The 23782-nt window shown below is 41.2% G+C and overlaps 1 protein-coding gene across 3 annotated transcripts in view; it reads left to right on the forward strand.

Annotated features, from left to right (window-relative positions):
• The window catches only part of LOC105815590 (mitogen-activated protein kinase kinase kinase MLT), a 173556-nt gene that overhangs the window by 131041 nt on the left and 18733 nt on the right, over positions 1–23782 (forward strand). For 2 of the 3 annotated variants that reach the window (XM_012650780.1, XM_012650781.1), the window contains exons 12-16: positions 9328–9372; positions 11539–11569; positions 11667–11806; positions 15297–15359; positions 16310–16402. In XM_012650780.1, coding sequence (XP_012506234.1) covers positions 9328–9372; positions 11539–11569; positions 11667–11806; positions 15297–15359; positions 16310–16402 — 372 coding nt within the window. Of the gene's footprint in view, positions 1–1714; positions 6797–9327; positions 9373–11538; positions 11570–11666; positions 11807–15296; positions 15360–16309; positions 16403–23782 lie in introns of those variants that run through there. The other variant, XM_012650782.1, reaches the window with a different exon arrangement.

The following is a 23782-nucleotide window of genomic DNA, read 5'->3' on the forward strand; positions in this document are numbered from 1 at the left end:
CTTTTATCCTCGCATCAATTTTTATTTGACTTTGAGATTTCTGAGAGAAAGATAAAATAAACCTTTTAAAAAGGAAGTAGCTGGAGGTTTTCTGTGTGTGGCCTCATCTTAATAATAAAAGTTTAACATTTATGTAACTTCATAAAAAATTATATTATTGAATTAATTTCAAGGACACTATTTTCTTTCCTAAAACTAAAACATTAAAGATAATTGGGAAGATGAATTCTTTATGTATAAACATGGAAATGTTTATTTTTTAATTATAGGTTAAGCTTGAGGTAAAAATTTTATTTCTTTGAAGAATACAGGCTTATTTGAGATTTGTTGAGATCTTTTGAGTCTAACCTAATGTAAAGAAGCACCCCTGAAATAATAAAACTGAGTAAGCAACAAAGAGTTCCTGAGAGTGTCTAACAATTGAAAACAAATTTGAAAAGCTAAAAAGCTAACAAGTTTGAGTGCAAGGGAAAATAATCTCCTGATTCCAGTGTCTAAGAATCTAAAGCAGTTTTTTCTTCCATGTAACTGGTACTTTTTGGTTGAATTATATGAAGTTAAAGTTAGTATTGAACTAACAACTCCAAGAGTCTTTTTCAATAGAGTGAGCTGCATCAACTTCAATTTAAAAATTAGAAATTGATCCTAAATATTAAGTACCTTTACACCCAGAATATAAAATCACCCCAGAGTTATATTATTTGTACATTGCTTATCATAAACTTACCCATGTTTAAACCACACCAAAAATACAAGCCTTAATTTCCTTATTTCTCAAAAGAAGAGGCAGTAACATTTTTCATATTCTAACAGTTTTACCCCTGAAATGAATATGACCAAACATTTGTAAGACTAGGTTGGCTGTTCAAAGTAATTACATAAGATAGAAAATAAATGTCAGTAACTACTGAGAAAAATCTTAGGAAAAAAGTTCTGTTAAAAGAAGGAAACTTGAATATTAGAGAATATAGGAAGATAACAATAAATTATTACTGCTTTCCTTTCTTCCCAGTTTTCACATGTGTTTATGTAGTTGTGTATAACTTAAATGTGAGAGGCAATCTAGAATTTGTTGACAAATGAATTGTTTAATAATTTGAATAAATAGTATTAAATCAGATCTGGCTGTAATAAATAATAAACAGAAGTAAGTGAATTTTAAACTCATTTTCAGTGTATAGTCAGACTACTAGTCTAGCTAAAACGGTAGTTAACAACCCATGTTTCCCTGGGACTGTATTGACTGCTGAACTGTTTTTGTGCTTCCTCTAAGCTTTTCTTCTTTGGTACATGGTTTCTTAATTTTTTATTTGAGATTTAATCTCTATTTAATTTCTTTTTTTTTTAATGGTTAACTAAATGTTTCTGTGTGAAAGTGAAATTGGGGGATAATTAAGAGATATCCTAAGAACTATTTTGTTTTAAGCAAAATGAGGGCTTAAAACTCGCAACTTCCTTTCCATTTGAAATTTGGCTTGCTATGGTGCTTTGCAAACTTCGGATTGTGATTTATTCTGTCATTCATAAATTATGGCAGATATGCTGAAGCCAAATCTGTCATTAAATAAATTCTCACATAATTCCCTACATTCATTTATTTCACTAATCATTTACCTCCTGTGTAGTACCAGCTAATTTTGTGGTGTCTATTTTCCTTATTTAAAATTGGTCCTAATTTCTCTTTTTACTTCTGTCCTTTCTTCCCTTTTGATAGCTTCTCTTGCCTCTTGCTGCAAGAATGTCTGAGGAGTCTTACTTTGAATCTAAAACAGAGGAGTCAAACAGTGCAGAGATGTCATGTCAGATCACAGCAGCAAGTAATGGGGAGGGCCATGGCATGAACCCAAGTCTACAGGCCATGATGCTGATGGGCTTTGGGGATATCTTCTCAATGAACAAAGCAGGAGCTGTGATGCATTCTGGGATGCAGATAAACATGCAAGCCAAGCAGAATTCTTCCAAAACCACATCTAAGAGAAGGGGGAAGAAAGTCAACATGGCCCTGGGGTTCAGTGATTTTGACTTGTCAGAAGGTGACGATGATGATGATGATGACGGTGAGGAGGAGGATAATGACATGGAGAGTAATAGTGAATGAATGCAGAAAGCAAAGTAATAAAATTGAAAATGTGTGCAAAAACAAAAGTAATTTGTTATTTCTGTCTGTACAAAAAGCCAGTAAGGAGGCAGAAACCAAGCACTACAGCTTTAGGCCAATCACATTTACAAGACAGTAATTTCTTTGTCAATTTTACTTTTGATTTATTTTGCTTACAGAAAAATGGGGGGAAAATTAAGCCAAAAAAGTGTATTTACAAATCAGCAAATGTGGTGCCTGATTATAGAAATTTGTGATTCTATATACAATATTGTATTTTTTAACTAATGACATTCTGGCTTTTTCTTTTTTATAGTTTGTATTGGACTTTGTTTCATTTCCTTTATTCAGTTGGTTAAGAAAACTTACATTTTGAACAAGCACTCTTAATTCCTAACTCTTTGACACTTGATTCTTCTGTAACATACATTTCTTTTCCTTATGGCAATACATTGTAATGTCAGAAATGAGTGATACTGACTACAAAATTCAACCACAAAAATACCGAGATGAAAGAAAATTATAACAAAATGCTCTTTAGAAATACCTAAATGCTGAGAATTTTTAATACTAAATAGCACAACTACTCAAAGTAAAACCTTGAGTTCTCAGCAGTGTATTTGAAGGAGAAATATTCTAATTTGAAACCAACAGCAGATGTTGCAGGCTTTCATACCAGTGCTGGCCCTGGAAGCTTCTTAGCAATAACGCACAGTCATTTAAGACTTAACCTGTACTTTATACAAAGAGAAAGATACGGTATTAAAGGGACACTCGCGGGCATGTGAGTGCTGGGTACATGCCTGCCCTGTACTTCCAGTAAGGGGTTTGTTTTGGTTGGTTGGTTGTGTTCCAGAGGGGCATAATAATCCTGGATTCTAAATATATGTGTAGATATTTTAAAGAGGAAATTAAATATAATTAAAGCAATAGTAAAGATAAGTTATGCTCACATAGGCAAAAGCACAGGCTGAAAGGTCATTTCTATATCAAATCTAGCCTTCCAGAGTTGCCTTTTTTGTTTAAACCAGGCTTAGTGATGCTGGTGTTTTCAAGAAGTATGCGATAGATACAGGTACTGCTCTGAAAACCTGGCTAGCCAGAGATACTCTCAGAATGTTGCCACATGTTTGTCAAAGCTCGTTTGAGTTATGTAACACACTTACATAAAGAAAGGCTAAAGAACAAAGACTTTTTTTTCAGTCTAAATTAGAAAGCGGTGTTATTGATTTGCCTATTAAACTAAAATACTTTTGGTGGTTCTTTTTATGGATGTGTTAAGAAGGACATCATCACAGATATTATCTAATACTATTTCTAACTATATTTGATCATAAAAAGCCTCTTGGAATTGGAAGCGTGACATGCTTCTAATCCCTATTGCAAGCTGAAAAGTACCGCAAAATGATCAGTATGTCGTGCCAGCTTTATTTGGAGAGAAATAATTGATGGGATGTTCTGGATGTGAGGTGTAAATCAGTCTATATAGCATAGTGATCAAGAGGGATCTGGAATCTGATCATGATTCAGAACCCCAGGCCTACGTGCTCTACATCTTGGGCAAATTATTTAATCTCTGTGTGTCTGTTTGCTCATCTTTAACATGGAAATAATGCCAGTACCTACTCGAAAGGATTATTGTGAGGATTAAAAGAAATAATAAATGTAAAGCACTTAACACAGCACCAAGTCCATGGTAAGTGGCCAGTTAATGTTAGCTCCTATTAATTGTGCCACTGAAAAGACACTGAAAAATAAGTGGTTTCAGTAACTTTTGGGAGAACTAAGCTATCGATTTCAAATGATTTTTGCTTAGAAGTATGAGATGAAATTAAAAGTGGATAGCTTTCAGGAAAGATAAAGAGAACATTCTTAGAATGCAAGCTATACAAATAGATATATTCTGTTGCTCTTTGAAAACCATTAGCCCTGGTCAGGTTACCTGCTCTGAGGTGTTTGCAGGCAGTGCCACCACCCACAGACTAAGTAAACACAGAAAGAGTAGGTAAACCTTTCCCTGGAAGTTGGGCTCCACAGAGACCTACTCTGCTACAGTTTCTCTGTGCACACATGGTTACAGATGCATGCACATGTGAATAGGCAGCTTATCCATGCTCAGACATAGAAAAGTACTCCATGGCTCAAGTCAAGCCACTCCAGCAGAAAATTGTGGAGTGGAACAGAAGGGACCGCTTGCAACTCTTGTCTTCCCAGTGTGCCCTGGGGCACTGTGGTCAAGCCTCTTAAAGGAAAGAGCCAAAGGCATGGAGTTTAAAAGCCTCCTGCACATCTTCTCTTTCAAAGATACAGTCATTCATTCAACACATTTCATTGAGGTTTTTAAAGCATGGTCAGGAGCAAAGCTGAGAAAGGTGAGGTGATCTCTGTGGGCTAATTTTGGGATCTGTGCACTTTATGTAAGAAAGTAAACCTTATTTAAGAATAATCTACAATAAATTTAGAACATATGAACTGAATGAAACTGACAGTTGTTTCTTAATTTACATATAAATCCATATGATTATACATAAAGTTTTGATGCATTAATAAAAGCAACCAAATAGGGCCAAAGAGAAAAGTATTTAATAACAGGATTTTATACCCAGACTACATTTACCATTTATTAGGCAGCATTTCCCTCGCCTGTTAACTGCTGCCATTTTCCCACAAGCATTTCAGAGATGGTCATAGCTCAAAACTCTACCATCAAGAAACTACGAGGCTTTAGGATATGGCAGAATTGGCCTCAGTAAGCAGTTTGAAATTGTTCTCCACCTAGAACTGGACTGTAGATCATCACCAGGTGGCATTGTCTATTTTACTTTCTGTTCCAAATCAGCATCCTTCTAGTTGTCTGAAAATATTAAAATATCCCTGAAACCTGGATCATGTAAACAGAGTTTTGAGAGTCATGCAACTGGAAATGTATTACCTTTACTCATAAAATGGATCCTGTAGATTTTGATGAGCCCCTACTAGTGGTTCTCAGCTTGGGCAGTGCTGTCATCTGATGGTGTTAGGAGCACTGGGGCATATTTTTGGTTGTCATGGTGACTAGGACAACATTTGGTACCTTGTGCCAGGAATGGTAACATCCAGCCTACCAGAGACAGTCCCCTCAGTGAAGACTCCCATTCAGAATACCAATAGCATTGTCCCTTCCCCATTGTTAAACCTGGCAGTTTCAGAGTGTCACATCTAATTGTTTTTCCTCCAAACAAAATTACCCAAGTCAAAAAATGCAGTTTTAGAATTACAACAACTACACAATCTGAATTTTGTGAGTTTGTGGCCTTATCTTAAATCACCATTTGTGGAAATGGTTTCTTTCACCTGAAGAATGCTGGTGGAAACTTTCCGAAATAGATAAATTCACCTGGGCAGGTCATTCTCCTGTTACACCAATTCCTCAATTAAAAAAACAAAAAACAAACAAACAAAAAAAACCAAGAAATATCTTGTTGAGGTAGCTACAAGTCTGCAAAGTAGCCAGGTTAATGAAAAAGGCCTCTTTTCCTTCCATTTTTTTAAGCAAAATCACATTTTAATATTTTACATAAATAACCAACAAGAAGATGTTGAAGGCACATCGCTTGCTATTTTTAATGCTCTGGAAATGTTGAGGGCAGGTTTTAGCCAGTGATTTTTAAAATGCAATGGACTTGTCAGACTTTAACACTAGTTGAGGTATTCAGACCTTAATGATCCCCATTAAAAATCAAGGAACTGGGGATGGAGGAGGCTTTAGGAAAGATCCAGAATGACTTCTCATAGCACTACTGTGTACATACTTTATTTTTCAGAGTTTTCATTAGGGTAGTAGGAGTTTTATGTAAGACAATTTTAAAACTTATGCTGAGTTAAATATTGATTTTTTAAAAATATGTTACACTAGACTTGTTGCAGCCTTTTGAAAGTAGCAGTCTCACCATAGTCTCACCACGTATATAATAGAGCATAATTTTTCTATAATCAGGCACCTTTTGCTGCTTTTGAATAAGACTGTTTTCCTGTTTAGATTTTAAGCATTGCCAGAGAGAAGAATCTGTTCTATTCTTTCAATTGTAGCATAGCCTGACTGCTCTAGATGCAGCATTTTTGTGATTAAAAAAATGAGTGTCTATCAAGAAATCTAGAGGACTAGCCCTGTTTCCTCAGACTCCAACTTCGCTTGCACTCAAACAAAGTGCAAACCGTTGAGGAGCTTTCTGGCATGTGATTATTTACTTGAGAACTAGAGTTTCAAGCACCTACATTAATTATTTTATATCGTGTGCAGAATAGTATATCTTTTAATGTCAGATACGATACACTGCACATACTGCTTTTGTGCTCTTTTAAATTTTTTGTACTAAATAATAGAAAATATTTATAATCTTTGAGTGTGAGCTTTGAATAGATAACATTATCACTTTTTTTTAACGAAAACTTTTTCTCAGTTACTCTATTGCAATGTTATTCTGAGCAAGTCCTATGCCAAGTATCTTGTATAATGTTTGTATGGAAGATTAAATTTTACTCTTGTGTGGTCAGACTATTCAGTTACTGATTTTATAGTTGGAATTTGATATTCCAGCACAAAGTCCACAATGTATTCAGAAATCCAAGTTGGTGTCATACATTTCATTTTGATGTGAACTTTTCTTTGCTTTCCTTTGTTCTAAGACTCCATTTTGCAATAAACGTTTTGACAGTAAATCCCTTTGTTATGTGTTGCTGTGTATACAAGATCTTTGTTAGATTGGATTCTCAACATCCTTTGAAGGAACCATTTTCACACACATGCACATGAGTGTTAGCTTTTCTCTCCTGAAGTCAGTTGGAGTGTAAATAATGAATTTTTAAAGTGATGGGGCAGTTATGAGATGGATTTTTTTTATCCCCAAAGAAAGAAAGGCTTAGAACTCATCCTACAGCAGATACACTGATATGTTAACAAGGTACAGGAAACATGAAGGAAATGGTAAGCCACTGTGTGGCTGGAGATCATTAACTTATCCCCTGTCTTGCCAAATTCAAACCCTCACGAAGCAGTGCCTGGCTGCAGCCTTCCTGCTACTGATCTTTGCAAGCATGGTGCGAAGAGTCCTGCTGGAGAGGGTATCAGACTGCGTCTGGTGCCTTTCCCTCGGCTTCATATCGATGAGCCAGCCTCGGTGTGCAAGAGGACTCTTCTCCTCTCCTTTTGACATTAAAACCAAAGATGTTGGTTTTGATTAGTTGTTTCATTTACAACCTTTTTTCAAGAAATGCGTATTTCTCAATTTTGTTCAGTGCAACATTTGGGAATTGTATAAAAATAAAAACACTACACTTCCCCCCACCCCCTTCCTATAAAAGCCAGCCTTGATGTAGGAAATATTTCTGTAACTCAGTCTGTTGTTTCTTGAACTAATCAAAAAAAATTCCTTATTTCACATTTGCTTCCGTGATGGGAGAAGGGAATGGCATGTTTCTGCAGCTGTGTCCAGCTGCCCTGTGAAGAAATAAAACTTGTCTTTGACCAAGTTCAGCTTTAGGTTCCTTGTGTCTTCTTCCTTTCTCCATTGCTAAAGCAGGTGTGTTCGATGATCCCTGCATACCTGAGTGTTTCAGAGGAGGAAAGGGGCAACCCTTGAGGGAGCAGTGGAGCACGTGGGGTAGCAGAGTATGCATAGAAAGTCAATCAATGAAAGTGTATACTTTACGTCCTTGCAACTTGTCTGTAATACTCAAACTCTACACATTCGTATTTATTTTAACCCTTGGGTTTTTCTTTAAAAAATTCTGCTTGGTCCCCCAGGGTCTGCCTCATTTCCCCTTCTTCCTCTGACACAAATGGGCTACCTCCCCTGCCCCAGTGAGGGGATCATGCCATGCCCATCCGTTCCCCCGCCTCTCCCCACCCCCTGCCAGTTTTTTGCCTTGTTGCTGGAGTCTCTTCTCTCCTTGCCCTGCAGCACCCAGCTCAAACCACCTGCCTTCCATTGCCCTGTAGTACTCTGAAACCTGTGAATACATCAGTTTTTGGTAACTTTTTTAGTAAATACACTTTTCAATTTTATGCATTCTACAAAATTATTCAACAAAAATTTACCAGATATTGTATGCCAGGCACTAAGTAAACCAAGATAAAGGGGGCCTTGGACTCCTCCATGTATAATCCACACCTATTTCACCCCCAATTAAATTAAAAATCCCTTGAAGGCAGGGGTTGTGCCTTCCCTAGCAGAGTTTTGAGCACATGGGTACAAAATAAATATCTGCAGAAGAATTAGCCCACCCACCCTCTGATTTTTACACTGAGCGTAAAAGCAATCAAATTCAACTTTTTTTTCAACTCACCTACAAAAAAATATTATTTGTAACAGAGTATGAGTGACACTTTGCTATATTATCTCATGAACAATCTGGTCACTTTGGCAAGGTAAGCTAGTTAAAGCTAATGGCTATACCAAATTCTAATTCAATTCATAGGACACAGACTTTTTCAAATTATGTAAGCATTTATTATTTAGACTATGGCCACGGGGCATATATTGAAGTGATTAGCTCTTTGGCTCTGAAAATGGTGCAGGCTGAAGTCCCCTGCAAGTCGTGATTCACGCTGTGAACCTGACAAGGAGATATTTTTGTCTGTTTTAGAGCAACTTTGCAACCAGGGTTTTTTCAGGACAGTGCCAATTTCACATGTCCTTCTTCATCCATGGGTGCTAATATTTGGTCTTAAAAATATAACGCAAATGAGATATTTAAACACTTAGAAATTCCCCTGTGAGAATAGGCATGATACATCATCTGGTTACCAAATGGTTGTTTTGGAATTTTCATTAATAATCAAACAATCCTCGTGTTGGCTGAGAATTCTGAGGAAGGCTCTGGTATTTGATAAATGTCAGCAATTCCTTGACTGCTGAGGCCCTATTGTGGGAGGCAAAACCACTCTTAGTGTGCCGTGTACCAAGAGAGGAATACCCCACACTATACAAAGCCCCTCCTGAAACAGCTCCCAAACTGCGATAAATTGTTACTGAGAGATTGATGTACATTACTGGCGTCTGGGTTCAAAATCCTTGGAGCACTGAGGTGCTCTTGAGGTCAGGAAAATTGTTTTCCATTCATGCTAACCTGCAGGAGGAACCAAGCCAGAGCAGCAGCTGAGAGCTAAAAAACAATGAGACAAAAGGGTAAACCAAAAAGACAATGATAATATTACTCTTTTTTTCATTTCATGCATATTTTCCACGCAGCTGCTGCCTTCCTTTGAGATTGGTGCATGGACTGAAGACGACGTGGTAAGCCGCTTCTACTAACGCCTCATTTGACCCGGGCAGGTATTTTATAAATTCGTCCACAAGTTTAAAAATGCTGCTACAGGAGCTTGGGCTTTAGGAAAGTCTAACTAGGAGAGGTTGACAAATTCCAATTTTTTCCATTTTAAACGCAATAATGATTGAAAATAAGACCTCAAGAGCAAAGCAAGTATCTCTTCAAATCTTTTTTTTTTTTTTTTTTTTTTTTTTGAGACAGAGTCTCACTCTTTTTGCCCGGGCTAGAGTGAGTGCCGTGGCGTCAGCCTAGCTCACAGCAACCTCACACTCCTGGGCTCAAGCGATCCTCCTGCCTCAGCCTCCCAAATAGCTGGGACTACAGGCATGCGCCACCATGCCCGGCTAATTTTTTCTATGTATTTTTAGTTGTCCAATTAATTTCTTTCTATTTTTGGTAGAGACGGGGTCTCGCTCTTGCTCAGGCTGGTTTCGAACTCCTGAGCTCAAACAATCCGCCCGCCTCGGCCTCCCAGAGTGCTAGGATTACAGGCGTGAGCCACCGCGCCCGGCCTCTTCAAATCTTATATGGGGGTTCTACCTCCTCATTTGCTCTGAACGTATTCCAGAATACAATAATTAATACCAGTGACAAAATTAAAGTAGTGACTCAGGATACACTCAGTAAAGATACTTGAAAAAAATCGGTCTTAAATTTTCTTAAAATGGCAGTTATGGACTTGCCCCATGGTAGAGAAGGCTCTGGTCAGGGCAGTGCTGGGCTGGGATACCACAGAGCCAGATTTCCTTCCGCCTCAGCCTTCAGAAGTGGCAGCTTCACGGTTGCCATCCTTCCTCTGGCCGCCCGAGGAGCAGTGGGAACGCGCACGGGCAGACGTTCTCTGCAGCTGTGGCCGGAGAAGCTCCGTGTTTTCGAGAGTCTGCAGGCAAACTATTTAAGTCCGAAGGATATCCTACACTCCACATTCTGGGTAGAAACCCTGAGGAACAATGCTGCTTAGCCTGTTACATCTGCGTATCTGTTTCCTTAGTGACAAAACAGGAATGAGAATTCCTGAGCAGACACCTCGGGGACTTATGCCTGTCCAGGTCCATTTTGCAAGCTCAGGATATCATGAAACGAAAAAGAAAAAACAGACATAACGCCAGCCTTAGCAGGTATGGGCCCCACCCCGGAGAACAGACCAGGTGCTGCAAGGGACAGACTCACTTTTAGAAACTCTTCAGCAGGTCTGTTTGCCTAGCTCAACCTGGTTCTGGGCCCAGGCTGTTCCCCCTATGCCCTTTGTGTTCTCGTGGAGTAAAACCGCTTTCAGCGTTAGCTAACCTCTTTGGCTTCTGCCGAGTAGGGAAACTTGGCACCAGCTGCCTCTATTTCTTCCTATTCACTGAGCCCCAGTGATTCTAACTTTCCTGCCAGGCTTGCTTAACAAGGAAAGAGGACTTAGGGTCTCCTTTATTCACAGGCCTGATATAGTCTCTTTATCCCCAACTTCTCATTTGAAAAGAAATTTTTTAGAAAAGCACTGAGTTCTAACAGCTATTTTTAGTCTTTGCTCTGAGGTTGAGTGGTTTCCAGGCCACTTAAATAAAATTCCAAAGTTGAGGACTCCCCAGAGAATCAGAGGGAATACGTCTGGCCTCCTGTCCATCTCTTGTCATCCACGTAATGTGGGAGGACACCGGTGAACCTGTGCCACGTGACATATGAGAACTAAGGTCAATGGGTCCAACTGCATTCTACTTAGGAGGCTCCGCGCTTTGACTTGTCCGGGGCCACGTGGCTACTTACTGACCAGGCCTAGAACAGAGGACTCATTCTGTCCTTTGTCCACTGCTGTGTGGTCCCCGTTACTCATACAATTCCTGGGTAAACCCGGGACCCTCGGCAATCCCGCGGGAAAGTCACGACAAGAACATATTAAAATATCTCCCAAAGAAGGAGTTAAGCCAGCAGTCTTTCAACTGTCCAAGACCTCCAAAGGGAGAGATATCCCCAATTTGAAAGCTTAAGGTTTTAAAACTACAAAGAGAAAACCTTCCATTTTACCTTCATGATTGAGCCAGGAATTAAAGATACAATAATCTACTAAAAATGATATGTTTTACTGTTAAGACTGGATACTGACCGTGTGTGAATTTTCAAAACCATGTGTGTCCTCTCTTTCACAGTATTTTTGGGTTCAGCAGCTCGTCAGAAAAGGCAAGTGGAATAAGTTACCTTCTTAATTCATGGAGTTAACTTTGCTTTGGAGATAATTTAGTCTAATTTTGTTCTGCCTTCCAATCACTTCCTTCAGGTGACTCTTCAGCAGAGATGAGTGTGTATGCAAGCTTGTTTAAAGAAAACAACATTACAGGGAAGCGGCTGCTGCTTCTGGAGGAAGAAGACTTGAAAGACATGGGCATTGTCTCCAAGGGGCATATCATTCATTTAAAGGTACCTTGCAAAGGGTGAACGTTCCATCAACAAATCGTTACTGAGCGCCTGCTGTGTAGCAGACGACGCCTTAACGGCTGGAGATAGAAACAGCGCTGCGCCGGTTGCCCCAGTGCTGAAATACCTCCATGCCTCTGGATGATGAGCAGCTGCCCCCAGGGGACCCCCACTTCCTCCTCATAATCAAACAGCAAAAAGGTTAATACCTGGCCTAGCAGGACTCACCTGAATATCAATCCTGTGCCTTCAGGAAGTCTCTAGTCTGGTGGGGAGAACAGGTATGACCCAGGCAATAATGGTAAAATGACGGCTGTGAGAAATGCCACAGAGGAGAGGTGGGGCTGGGCTGAGGAAAGGCCTCCGTGAAGAAGCCAGCTATGAAGGATGGGAAGGCTGGAGGACAGGGAGGCGTGAGCAGGCAAAGGGGTCAGGCAGGAGGTGTTCCCCACGGAGGCAGAAAACTCAGTGAGCCACACCACCTGGAACGAAGGCTGTGTGCGCCAGGAATAGCAGGAGGCGGCTCCACGCGTGGCCCGAGCGAAACCCAAGCCACTGCGGTAACCTACAGTCATATGCAGTCTTTCAAATTGTGTCCTGGGACAGACACCACTGTGTGTGTATTCTAATCCCCACTTTTAGGAAATCCTAACATTTCCCCAAAAACTTCAATCTTGAGTAGTTTCACAGCTAAAACTCTTGTTTTTGTTGTTGCTTTTTTTTGTAATTTAGCAACCAGACCTGTTTTTTGTCTGTTTTTGGTTTTGTTTTTATTTTTTAGTTATTCAAACCTAATGAAAATTGCCAGCATCTGTGTGGACATTATTGTTAACCATTATTATTAACCAGAGGTCTCCTTCAAAAGACATCTTATTCAGATAAAATCAAGTTCGCTCCCCACACCCCCATCCCCAGTGTGGGCAGATGGAGGAGTGTGCACAGGTTAGAAAGAAGAGAACTAGAATAAAGGACACGTGGAAAAGCAGCCTCCTATCCAAACCCACATCTTCACAAAGGCTCTCCCAGCACACTAGCTAATGTTCCCCTCACCTCAGTTAGAGCTGCTCACTCTGGCCTTTCTAGAGAAATCCTGGTAAGGCCCAAAGAGAACCCACTCACTTTGTTCTGCAGCCCCTAGATCCATGTAAGAGATACCCTCACAGTCCCTCAGCACCCTTGGACAAAGTTTGGCACTGACCCTCTGGAGACCATCTCCATGACAGAAAGAGGACCTCACTGTCTTTTCCCTTCTAGAAGATGGGCAGGAAAACTCATGCATAAACATATATCTCAAAGACTGGCAAGTAATTTAATCTCATCCTCTGGGTGTGGGCAAGTCCATCCTGAAAAGCTACGCTAGTTTAGATGAGCCACAGCAGGAAAAATTATTTTCTGCAGTACAGAGATATTTCAGAATTCCAAAAGAGAAATTTTGTAAATCTTGTCCTATTTGGCAAGTGCCAAATGTGATGCTCCCACCTCCCCTTCTCCTCTGCTGTCTTTGAAAAGGACCTATATTCCTTAAAAACCAGTTAGGAGGAAAGGGTGATGAGTTGGGATACCTCACCAGAAGCCCTCAGTGAGTCAAATATTCCCAGAGGTGGCCAAAGTACCCCTCCGTGCTGGTTGGTATCATGAAGGCAAGCCGTGCCCAAACTTACTGTGTATTGTTCAGCAAACTCAGTGAGTGCCTACTCATTGCAAGACTGGCCCTGTGAAGATGGAAGGAATGCTGTGGTTATGAAGTTTGCATCCAGAGTAGAGATGAAGCATGTGCATACTTCTCCTAGGCAGTCGGAGGGGCAGGGGGTTCATTACCTAGACTTGGGAGGCGTGGCACAGAGAGATGAAAAGAGGAACCTTCAGGGAGTGGGTGGCCCTTGAGCTGGATCTTGGAGGAAGGGCAGAATTGGGAATGTAGACAGGAACAGGAAAGCAAAGAACATCAGTGTGGGCAGAGAGAATAAGGAGCTAAGAGAGAAGCATAAGAGAAAGCGGAAGGGCAGGAAAGATCAGTTCTGATACAAATGGCAGTAAGCAGCTCTGCCTGGTGGGAACATGGGTGACGAGAAGGACTCATGACACCCGAGTGGGAGGCAGGGCCGAGTCCTGAACAGCTTATGACTTCAGGCTAGGGGGTCTGGAATTTGACCAGCTGTTGGGAGTATTGAGAATTGACGTATTTAAACTCTGCTTCTGGAAGTTTTCAAGTGGATTAAAAAGGAGAGATTGCATTTTGAAAAACCAGGTAGGAGGGTATAATATAGAGAGTAATAAGGACTGGCTAGTGTAGCAAAAAGATGAATGAAGAGGAGGATGCCACAGGTAATGAGCCATTTGCAGGTTCCAGAAGGAATGCACATGAAGTATGACACATCCTATGACATAGATGAGCCTTGAAAACATGATGCTGAGTGAAAGAATCCAGACACAAAGGTCATGTGTTATATGATTCCATTTATAGGAAGTATCCAGAATAGGTAAATCCAGAGACAGAAAGCAGATCAGTGGTTGCCAGGGGCTGGGGGAGGAGGGAATGGCCAGTGAAAGCATAACGGCTATGGAGTCCCCTTTGTGGGTGATGAAAATGTTTTGGCACTAGATAGAGGTAGTGGTTGCACAACACTATGAATGTACTAAATGCTGCTGAATTTTCCGCTTTAAGATGGTTAATTTTATGGGGTGTGAATTTCACCTTATTAAAAACTAGTAATAACAAGAAGGAAAGCACACTACCTTTACACCCCTGCCCGGGAACAGTCTTCTTCCAGCTGGAAAGCTTTCTCTTTGGAGGACCACGTGCCTTCAGAAAGGATGCCTGTGGCAACGAGAGGTCATAGGGCCCGAGCAGGAGAGAAGAGGAAGACAGGAGGACCCATCCAGGAAGTAGGAAATGAGAGAATGGTGTTACAGAAGCCAAAGGTTGGAAAAGTTCTAAGATGGAATTAATGATCAAAGGGTCAACAGCTGCGGAGAAGCCAAGAAACACGCATGGAGGAAAAGCCCTTGTTAGAAGCAGCCACTTGGGGTTCAAAAAAAGTATTTGGCCCACTTGGGGTGGGTGGGGGCAGTGCAATGTCCTCTGCTCATGACCCAGAGGTCTGCCCTGAGATCCAAGGGGAGGGGTGGCCAGGATCTGGAGGGACCTAAGACTGCCGCTCAAGCTCCTGGTGAGTGTGAGCATATGAAGACAGTCGCCCGCAGGGGAGACGTCTCTGAAGTCGGGAATATGGACCCTCCCCATGCTGCCAGAACTGAGGCTTGTATCAGAGTGCCAAATCATCAGCTCTAAGTATCTTTCTTTAAATAATTACAAGCCACCTACACTACTTTGGACAATCAGGTTTATTCTCAATAGATGTTGGATATTAACATCTCCAAGATATTTTATGAACTACATAAATAAGGAATGCTTTTATATATACCCAATAATTTTAATCTTCTCTTGGCACTATTGAATCATTAACAAAGTCATGCGTTTTTTCTTTCACAGTCAGCCATCGAGAAATTGACCCATGACTACCTGAACTTGTTTCACTTCCCACCACTGATTAAGGTAAGTCAGGTTTTTCCCTTACGGAAAGTGTACTACTTTTATTGACACATGCACCTGCCGCACCCACACCTGCACTTGCCAACATCGGAAACGGTTGTTTGAAGTGAAATTTAATCCTATCTGCCCAACAAAGGGCCCTTTGAACCTAGGATGTGTATAAATCGAACACCCTTGTTCCTTGCAAGTTGAAATATTAACAATGTGTTCCTGATAAGAACACCACGCCTCACTTGAGTGGCGAGGAGATAGAAGTGTCAATGTTGTCGGTCCTCCGGCCTCCCACCTGGCCCTGGAGACCTTTCAACATGTAAGTCACTGAAGAAATTCACACACCACAGCTCTGGATTATCATTTGCACTGGGGATGGGAGGTTTATTGTTTGAATAACGTATTAGTATATTTAACATATTTTGAATATAATCCAAAAGTATATGGTATGCTTTGTAATAAAATCAGCAAATATTTGCAATTAATACACAGAACTTTACTCATTCACTAATAGCTATGGTTTTTCATCTCTAATCCTGTAATGATTCATTTTGTTGTTCTACTTAGAACTCCATCCACATGTGCTCTAGGACCTGCCTAATTCCTCTTTGGGAATAGCTTGTAAATACCCTAAGTGTTGTGAAAAGCTCAAGTTGAAATCTCACAATGCATCTCCAGGTGCTAAGTGCATTTCTAGGGCAAAATTGCACAATGCAAGATGCATTGGGATAAATGTTAGACAGTGACATTCAATTTGAAGTACATGAAATAAATCATTTGGCAAAGTTCTCAAAGGCCTAATATGTCATTTCTCTTGCTTTAAGTAGTTGTGATTTGTAGCTTAATCCAAAATAACCAAAAGGTAAACAATAGATTAGAATGGAAAAAACTAGTGCTATGAAATCCTTTTCTTCACATAAGTAAAAAGAACATCTAGAATGGTGCTTGGATTTCTGTTTCAGGACTCTGGAGGTGAACCGGAAGAAAATGAGGAAAAAATAGTGAACCTTGAACTGGTTTTTGGTTTTCACTTGAAACCTGGAACTGGCCCACAGGTAAATCATATTTCTAAACCTTTGGATAAATTTCAATCTAATTACTCTTTTTTATCCTCCTGTAACTCCATGGTTTTATGCACCCCCTACCAGCTGGTGACTTGATTCTGAGTAAATTTATAGACTTTATAAAATAGAATTTAGCTGAAAGACTGCCAGCTGTTCTGCAATCCAGTCTAGGAATCTTCCTTTCTCAGTCAGCTGAAGAATCCGTGTGAGGCCATCCAGACCTCAAGGTAGCTCACAGCAGAGGGTGGACGGGGAGGGAGGTGGCAGTCACCAGAGTGACTGTTTATGTTGCTCACATCACAGCTCCCTGAGTCCTGTTTCTTAAGGGAAACCAGTTTTGCGATACCAAGAGTGAACAACACTGAGAGTGGGACTGTAGGCAACAAGGAGACCCAGATAACCAGCTCTAAATAGGGCGGCAGAGCGTTTGACCAACCCTCACTCACTCAGGCTTTCACTTGGTCATTTTTATGTCTGGAAAAATTACTTGACCTAGGTAATGTATGGATTAGAGTTATAGTAGGTTTGTGTCACTTTAGATTACCATAATAGCTAATAATAATGATGATGATGATAACTTACATTGATTAACCACTTGTTGTATACCAGGCATACAGTACTGAGGTATAAATGCTATTTTCCCCCATTTGCCAATGAGGAAACTGAAGCTCCGAGAGGTGAAATAACTTGCCCAGGGTTCCATGGCTAGCGAGTAGCAGAGTGAGGATTTGCATGCAAGCCACTCTGTCCCCAGAACCCAAGCTCTCAACTGCTGTCCTATTTGTATCTTTCCTTTGAGGACGCCAAGGGACCTCGTAAACATAACGGCTCACAGCCTGTAGCCCATGGCTCTGGTAGGCCCAGCTGGGCCACTGGCTGTTCATTGATAAAACCATGCTTACCCCAGGCCATTCCTTAGGAACCAGGGCTTGGAAATGATTGGAAATTGTTGAGGGCTTGATTTTCACCTGCGGCTTCAAAAGATGCTCTTTCTAGACACCTGACAAAGGGGTGTCTTCCCTGCGCTGTTGCAGGTACATTGATGCCTCTGCTGAAAGGAAATCTTTACCCCCCTTGTTTTGGCCACAGAATTTGGTTGAGTGAAAGCTGCTCTGAATCCAGGTTTTTTGCGTGTGATACTTTTCTTTCCCCCTGCGAATGGATCACTGCAGGCCATTCCTGTTATTGAAAGCAGCTACCAGAAAGGGGATAGGAAAGTGAGTTCCTGTCTCTCCAACAACATCGCAGGCCCTTCTAGCCTGAGTTTCTGCAGCCGTGGGCACCCTCAAACTCATCTGATGGTAAACATTGCATATTTCAATTTACCTTCTTTAGTATCCTTGAGTCCATGGCACTTAATTTAATTGAGTCCTCTTTGTTTAACCCTTTTTATGGCTTGTAGATGGTAAAAAAAAAAAAAGAAGAAGAAGAATTTCCTTGGAAGAGACTTGTGAAGGGAGGTCTCAACCAAGAAAATATTTTCAATTAACAAAAAAAATGACTTGTTAATGTGGAAAATTAAAACATACTTTTAAGTAAAAATTAGAAGCTATAAATATTTGAGATCAAATACAATGGTCTGTTTTTAATCATAATTGTGTACACTTCTTGAATCATGGGTTACACACAAGGCCTAAAGTCACCAAAACTTTTGATATTTTGCTGTTCCTTGGTCACCCATCCAGAGTAATAATTTCATCCACTCACTCAGCAGGCATTTACCAAGGGCCTACTTTGTGCTTGGCTCTGTCTATGCTAGACGCTGAGAATACAAAGTCAAAAAGTACAGTCCTGGCTTTCAAGGAACCCACAGCTTATTGGGAGAAATAGACAAGATCAATGAATGTGATGGCCCAGGACGGTGGGTTTTACAACACCACGCACATGGTTCTCTGGAAGTGCACTGGATGAGCCTCTACCACAGATGGGAAAGGGGCGACAGGTGGTCTTGAAATCTTCTTGGTAAAAGTGATGCTTAAGCTAAAATTTGAAAACCACTAGGAATTATTAGGTAGGGAAAGGACATTGACGGCAGAAGGAACCGTGTGTGCAAAAGCTCAGAAGCATGAAGCCAGGAAAACACAGGGAGCTCTTGGGCTAATTTGGACAGGACCCCATGACTCAACTCAAGCATCCTCCCTCCGGGAAGAGTTAGCATGGCGCAAGAGGAGGAGTGTGACGAGAGTTAGGGCCAGAGAGGGAGCTGGCAGCCAGAAAAAGAACTCTAAGCCAAGGAGTTTGAAGCAAAGAGTAGATAGGATCAGATTTATGTTTTTAACAGATCTCTCTGAAGCACAGAAGAGGATGAGATGGAAGGGCCCATGCTAGAGAGAGATCTGTGAGTAGGCAGAGCAGACAGCCAGGTGAAGGATGGGGAGCAGCTGAGCCTGTGGCAGTGCCACGGGTCCCAGGACACATTGACGGGGTTGCCCCGACTGTGTCCCGAGCTGGAGACAGGGTGAGAGGGAGGGACCAGGAACGTGCCAAGGTTTCTAGTGTGGGCAACTGGAAAGTGATAGAGCCAAAGTGAAGCATCCAATGTGGGTTTGATGCCAAGGTGCTAAAAGTATAAAGAAGTGGCTGGAATGGGTGAGGGCCATCAGGAAAAGCTTTTTCTGGGAGGGATGAGTATTTTATTGAGGCTTGAAGGAGCTGATGGGCATTTGCAAAATAGTTTCCTGAATGTAATGTTTAAAGCTTTTGCTTAGAAAACACTTCTTTCTAAAGAGCTCAAGTATTTCATAAATGTCATCTCATTTATCTCCTTAGCATCTGTGTGAGATGCATAAGGCATAGCATTGTCACTGCTGATCAGGAACAGCAAGAGAAGGCATGCGACCAGCGTGGGGTGAGGCAAGAAAAGATTCAAGACCAGAAATTACATCTTTATTATTGTCTTTGTATTAAACATGTGCTAGCTCTCACACCCGACCCACAGCATTGAAGCTATCTGTAAACATACATGAAACAATCCTAGAATAAATTCCTATCCAGTTCTATACTATGCCAGACATGCCAGCCTATGCCCTAGCATTATGGAATACCTTCTCACAAATGTGCTCTGAATTGAAATCCCAATTCCCAGCATGAAAACCTTGTTACCTTGATCCTTAAAGGTGGAACCCAAGAAAAAAAAGACTTCCTCCAAATTCCAATTAACTAAATTCTCATAAACCCATCTTCATGGAAAAGGCAAAGCCTTTATGTCCACCCCACCTCCATGACTAGAATAGGCTGTCCAAGGGAAAACTGGAGCTTTGGAAGTTCTCTGCAAACCTAAGAGTCTGCAGAGAAGAGACATTTGCTTGATTTCACCTTTTCTTTAGCAAGTAAAATGAAAAATGTGTTCTAATAGCAGCATTTGGGAATGATATATGACTGCAACTCTATCATGAAAATAGTAGCTACATTTTCCCTTTGCATTTGAGAAGGACCACCAGCTAACTACCCTTAAAATTGGTATGTCATTTCAGTAACGTTAAGCCTACTAAGAGCAAACAATGAAAATAAGACCTTATACACAAATATGCAAATATATGTAGAGGAAAAAGCCTGTCAACCTTTTGTTCTAAGAACTCGGATTAAATTATTTCTCTTAGCTTCATTTTGCAATCAGATGGATTATGGCACAAAATGAGGCTGATTTGCAGAAGCTTGGAAGGTCGTACACGTTTGAGAGCCTTTGCCTACCGCTGTTGTCAGGAGTGGCCGCCTCGCCCATGATCTTAGTCTTCACTGCCACACCCCTCTGCAGAGCCAGGACTTGACCAGGCTTCAACCCCACCTGCGCTACAAGAATTCTCCCACAAATGAAATTACCTTTTTCTTTTCCTTTTTTGAAGCAACCTGGCAGGGAAAACATCATGATGGGACCAAAGGCTTCACTGGCAATTTAAATTAATAGGTGAGAATGGGCTGGGTACGGTGGCTCATGCCTATAATCCCAGTGCTTCATGAGGCCAAGGTGGGAGGATCTCTTGAGGTCAGGAGTTCGAGACCAGCCTGAACAACATAGCAAGACCCTGTCTCTACCAAAAAAATTAAAAAATTCATCGGGTGTGGTGGCATGTTCCTAGAGTCCTAGCTACTCGGGAAGCTGAGGCAGGAAGATCGCTTGAGCACAGGAGTTCCAGGCTGCGGTGAGCTGTTATCAGGCCACTGCACTCCAGCCTGGGCAACAGAGCAAGACCCTGTCTCTAAAAACAAAAGGTGAGAATGGATTTTACCCATTTACTTGGCCTGTAATGGTTACATATCAACATGATAGGGAGCATTATCCCCGTTTTATCCTCTTCATGAGGAAACCGGGGACAGAGAGGTGAAGTGCGTTGTCCAGAGTTCCCAACCTAGTAAGGGGCAGATTCAGTCCGAAGGCTTAACTGCTATGTCTACTGCCTCTTTTTGGAAATTATCATCATCCCCCAATGATATATTGATCATAAAAAGGCATTTTTTTTGAGTCAGTTAATACTATTAATACATTACCACTGTTTTTGTTTTGCATGCAAAGTGCCTTATGTTTTGTAATCTAAGGCCTTTGACTTGGCACAAAAGAAAAGCAGCTTCCAGAATCTCTGGCAGCTTCACACACTCCCCAGGGTGGCAACCACCCTTTTTTATTGAAATATTCAGCTGCACAGTTTATTATTATATCTCTTATCAGCTCACCAGTCAGGAATATTGATTCTCAAATTGCCAAGGGATAAACTATCAAATCACCCAGCAGTTTTCTCACCAAGATCTCTTTGAGACTTTATGTCATAAAAATTCAAAAGCAGAGTTAGGAAGGAACTGTTTGGGGAGTTGTCCATTCCTTGTGAGCTCAACAGTCACAGACTTCGTCCTTCAAGTCCTGATTTCCTCTTCTCCCCAGGGAGGCAGAGGAAACCTGATTGTGGGTCTAAGCTGATCACCTGCCATAGATAAGAGACTGAGGTTAGGGAAGAAGTGACGGAAACAATACCCCATTTCTCCCAACATGCCAGCCACAGTGAACCCTTAAATAGGGACCAGGCTTCCAGACTTGAGCCACTGCTTCCCACTGCGTCCATTTTCTTTTGAGAGATATTTTAAAGGGGCAAGAGAACCAGGAAGAGAAACTTTTTTCTTTTTTTTCCAGACAGGGACTCACTCTATTGCCCAGGCTAGAGTGCCGTGGCATCAGCCTAGCTCACAGCAACCTCAAACGCCTGAACTCAAGCCATCCTCCTGCCTCAGCCTCCTGAGTAGCTGGGACTACAGGTGCATGCCAGCATGCTTTGCTAATTTTTCTATTTTTTTGTAGAGATAGGATCTCACTGTGTTGCCCAGGCTAGTCTCGAACTCCTGGCCTTGGCCTCCCAAAGTGCTAGGATTACAGGCATGAGCCATTGCACCTAGCTGAGGGGAACATTTTGAAGAGGTGGAAGCAGAACTGACCCACACCCTCAAAGTGGGAGATTGTCACCGGAGAACTTTCACCCTCTCCCACCTTCCACCCTCGTCATCTTTAGCACCTGGCCACTTCTTCCACGCCCCACTGGAAGAAATTCAATCCATAGTTCTGCTTTTCCAATTGTGTCATCCATAGTTAAAAATTCTGCTTTTTACAAATGCTTCCCACTTGTATTGTGCGTTTAGGTCTTTATTAGGTTGCTTATAAAATGTTGCATTTAATAAACTTAATTGACTCTCCAGGCCCTTTCTTAGAGCACTATAAATATCAAAAACTATCAAATAGGGCTTTTTTTCCTATTGTGCAATTTTTATAAATGGATAGATAAACATGAATAAAATAACAGGGCACAAACAAAAGGATTTTGTAAGGAAGTATAATGCCAATACCTTTTGTAAATTTCAGAACAGCTGAAAGCCATGCTTTTCTTTACCTTGCATTTATTAAAAATTCAGTGTAGGGAAGTTTATTTCCCATGATCAACTGTTTTTTGGGAGAAAAACTCACGTACACGCACATGTATTTGTGTACCTAAGTATACAAGCTGGCAGTGGTAGGAATCTATAAGAAATACAAGTTTCAGGGAGGAGACAGGGAGATACTAGCCAAGGGATACCAAGTTTTGATTATACAAGATGAGTAAGTCCTAGAGATCTACTATACAGCACAGTGCCTACAGTCAACAATGGTGTGTTATATACTTAAAAATTTGCTAAGGGCCAGGCATGGTGGCTCATGCCCATAATCCCAGTGCTTTGGGAGGCTGAGGCGGGAGGATCGCTTTGAGCCCAAGAGTTTGAGACCAGCCTGGGCAGCATAGCAAGACCCCGTCTCTACAAAACATAGAAAAATTAGCTGGGCATGGTGTTGCACACTTTCCAGATACTCAGGAGGCTGAGGCAGGAAGATGCCTTGAGCCCAGGAGTTTGAGGTTACTGTGAGCTCCGATGATGCCACTGCACTCTAGCCCACAGCAACAGAGTGAGACTCTGTCTCAAAAAAAAAAAAAATTGCTAAGAGGGTAGAACTTATGTTAAGTGTTTTTATCACAAAAATAATAACAACAATAACAATAATAATAAATAAGAGGACAAGAGGAAACTTTTGGAGGTGGCAAGTAGGTTTATGGCACAGAGTGTAGTGATGGTTTCACAGGTGTATATGTTATTGCCTAAACTCATCAAGTTGCGTACATGAAATATGTACAGCTTTTTGTATGTCAGCCATACCTCAGTAAAGTGGTTTTTGAAAAATGAGAAAGAAACACAAGTTTTAATTGACAGCAAAGAAGCAAATGCAGTTTAGAATTTTACAACTGCATAACTCGCTGCTGATATCTAATTACAGAGTGCGGCGATGCACTTTGTCAGACGGGTTGGACAGCCGCCTATAGTGCTAGAGCAGAACTGGGCGAGGTGCTCAGTGCGCACTTGCTGATGGATTGACAGTCATGTGTATGTGCTAGCGTGCCAGGAAATGTCTAACCACAGGAGAAAACAACCCCGATCTGTAGCATTTGCTGATCGCCATGGTGCGAAGGCTGCCACCATGGCCGATTCCAAGTTACCCATCTGACGTCATGGAGCTTGAAGTTGGGAAGAGCTGTGAGCAATGGGCTCCAGAGAGCTGGCTCCAGCATACTATGGGATCCTTCTTAGTCTCCTAATCAAGCTTATGAAGTCCTTTTAAAATAGCAAATAGCAATGTAGTATGCATGATAAAACACAGGCTTGAATAAATTACAAACACATTATTGCTGGTTACCAGCTGTAATAATAGGTGTCGTTAGCTCAGAGAGAGCTCCAGTCTCCTAATGAGTCCATTGTTGGTTGGCTTAGGACTCCTAGGTCACCGTTGTCTCATATTGTCAGATTGTCTCATACTGATCATATTGTATGAATGAAAAATTGGGATTCGGGTTTGTAAAAAGTAAGAAT

Source organism: Propithecus coquereli, unplaced genomic scaffold, assembly GCF_000956105.1.
Source record: "Propithecus coquereli isolate 6110/MARCELLA unplaced genomic scaffold, Pcoq_1.0 Scaffold34, whole genome shotgun sequence".
Classification (NCBI taxonomy): Eukaryota; Metazoa; Chordata; class Mammalia; order Primates; family Indriidae; genus Propithecus; species Propithecus coquereli.